The following is a 2,630-nucleotide window of genomic DNA, read 5'->3' as shown; positions in this document are numbered from 1 at the left end:
TTGGTGTTGCTCACCTCCCACAAATGATGTTTACATTGGTGCATGTAAGCCACAGTGGGTGATTTGACTTGAACACATGTAGGGTGCCAACGATCATGGGAGTTGTAGCTTCTTTGTAACTGAGTTACCATAATATCACGACAAAGAGTCCCACTCCAAAACACCCTCCACCGAAGAAAAAAAAAATCCTTAAAATTAAATTAATAATACTAAATTTCTTATTATTTTGATTATAAATTAATAATTATCAAATAATAATTATTATTATGATCCATTAATAATTAAGTTATGATATATTTCTTTACGTGGTAACTTAATAACAACAGAGCTAACAAAAGAACTAACACCATATTTAAAATATCGATTAAACTAAAACTAAAAGCATATAAAGTGAAAACCCTCTACCTAATCACAAAAGCCAAAGCAAAAGTTGTTGGCGCAGAATTCATTGTCATTCAGTAATGGAGGTGCAACGTGGCAACTTCTAGAAGGCGGACTTGAAATTTTATATCGAATCCATATCTTGGCCGTCCATATTGCTGGAACGTTGCTCTCCAGGTTTCCTCGCCGTCCCAAGCAATGTCTGTTTCGTTAGGAGGGACTTATATATCTAGCATTTCCATACTGTGCTTAATCATTCAATGCTCCAGTCAATGAGACCTTTAGGTGTTGTGATCTACACCCATTCTTTCTGCCCAATCTCCAATTTTAAGCAACACCAAGATCGGTTATAGTCTTGTCTGTGCAGAATCCCAAGCAGCTACTTGCAGAGCAAAAGGTAATTTTAATTCAGCGGCCATGGCTTAGGACCAGAGAAATGTTAAAATTGTTCTTGAAACGTTGTTATTGCCCTGTATTTTTTGCTTGTAGTTTCAGAAATCTATAGATGTAATTGCTGTTTTTTTGTTTTAATGGCGGAATGGCAGTGATTTTGGTGGAAGAAATGGAGCAAACGAGATCGTCTATTGGTTTTGCAGCAACATTGTTGATGATAATGATGGTAGTTTTGCCATATAAGTGTATGGCCACGCAGTACACCGTGGGAGACACCCAGCAGTGGAATTTGGGAGTGGATTATTCTACTTGGGCTTCCGGCAAAACATTTGCAGTGGGTGATAAACTTGGTAATTTCCATAATTTTTTCGGAGCAATATTAATATTAATTTTGTTGATAGATTAATAAGTTATTCTCATCCAATAGAGAAGTTGAAAATTATTGTCTATCTAATATAGCTTTATTCTCATCTAACCAGAAGTGAATAGACACTCAGGGAATTATTAGCTTAGTGCATTTTGGTTAATATTTACAATTTATTAGTCAATTGTATTAGGTTTATTCTTTGTAAATTTGGGAAATATCAGTAATTAGTTGAAGTATCTAAATTTATTATCTTTTTGGTTTCAAAATATTTTCAAAATCTATAATCTAATTATTTCTTTTATAGAGTTCAAGCTTCTGTGATCTATATCAAGTTTGTGAGAGATTTTTCGGCGAAAATCACATGGAATACCATTTGTCGACGCGTTTCGAACCAACTTGCCCTGACGATGAACCACACTAATTGGTTCGAAACGCGTCGACAAATGATATTCCATGCAATTTTCGCCCAAAAATCTCTCACAAACTAATTATTTCTATTATCTTTTTAGTTTCAAAATCTACAATCTCATTATTGGTACTGAAATATAAACTAAATGAGAGATCTTCTTGATTAATTGAATGCAGTCTTCTCATACTCGTCGCTACACAGTGTGATGGAGGTGAGCAAGGCAGACTATGATGCTTGCTCGACGAGTAACGCATTGAAGTCCTACAATGGAGGAAGCACAACTATTACGTTGGACAGCGCAGGCCCCAAGTATTTCATCTGCGGAACCGGTGGCCACTGCTCAGGGGGCATGAAGCTCGGCGTTACCGTTGGCAGCGGTTCCTCCACAACGCCGTCGGGTTCTTCTCCTTCAACTCCAACGACAAGCACACCAAAATCGCCAACAACAACAACATCGGACAGCGCAGCCGTGGCAGCTTCATACATGGAGATCAAGGACGGGGTGGTGCTTGTTGTGTCTCTTGTGGTTGGAGTTCTTGCTATGTGCATGCTCTGATTGTATGCAGATCATCATATTCATGAGCACCAGGGAAGAGACAATGCTTATTTCTACTGTCGTTACCAATAAGTGTGGGTTTAATTAGGTGGACTTGTTTTATTGATACTGATACCTCGTTATAAGTTGTTTTCATGAATTTATACCTTTATAAGTTGTTTTAATGAATTTATATCTTTGTAATTTTTTTATTAAGTTGTTAAGTGTACTTCTTACAATAAATTTTACTGGGGTGAATTTGATGTCTTTGGGATAATATGGGCACATGAATTTACTTTATCATTTCAGTAAAAGGCTGAGCAATTATATTATTTATTTGTTTAGTTATTTGATGGAGAGGAATTGTTATTCTTATTTGTTTGCGAATTTAATTCGATAAACTTCATTACATTGACTAACTTAAGTTAAATGTGAATAATTTTTTCTAAATCAAAACATAACTAGTCTTTATAAAATAAAGAAATAAATAAATAAAAACTTACATAAATCACAAAATTAGCAACAACACAACATAAGACAAGACA

General features: G+C 35.4%; 1 protein-coding gene across 1 annotated transcript; it reads left to right on the top strand.

The window, feature by feature from the left end:
- The first annotated feature begins 605 nt into the window (after window positions 1-605).
- On the top strand, window positions 606-2,343 carry LOC149266681 (mavicyanin-like). The gene is made up of 3 exons (XM_089397202.1): window positions 606-778; window positions 927-1,124; window positions 1,727-2,343. Exons 2-3 carry the CDS (start codon window positions 944-946, stop codon window positions 2,104-2,106), a joined length of 561 nt encoding a protein of 186 aa, XP_089253328.1. The 5' UTR covers window positions 606-778; window positions 927-943; the 3' UTR covers window positions 2,107-2,343.
- Window positions 2,344-2,630: the final 287 nt, after the last annotated feature.

The sequence above is a fragment of the Pinus tabuliformis genome, chromosome 6 (genome assembly GCF_031772625.1).
Source record: "Pinus tabuliformis cultivar Carrire ecotype Pingquan chromosome 6, CPIR1, whole genome shotgun sequence".
Classification (NCBI taxonomy): domain Eukaryota; kingdom Viridiplantae; phylum Streptophyta; class Pinopsida; order Pinales; family Pinaceae; genus Pinus; species Pinus tabuliformis.
The sequence above is the reverse complement of the archived record's forward strand: the minus strand, read 5'-3'. Positions and strand labels throughout refer to the sequence as shown.

Bases quoted from the DNA above. Each gene is read 5' to 3' on its own strand.
- LOC149266681 (XM_089397202.1), top strand. From the start codon at position 944: ATGGAGCAAACGAGATCGTCTATTGGTTTTGCAGCAACATTGTTGATG. The intron at 1,125-1,726 runs GTAATTTCCATA...AATTGAATGCAG, and splicing joins TGCAGTGGGTGATAAACTTG to TCTTCTCATACTCGTCGCTA.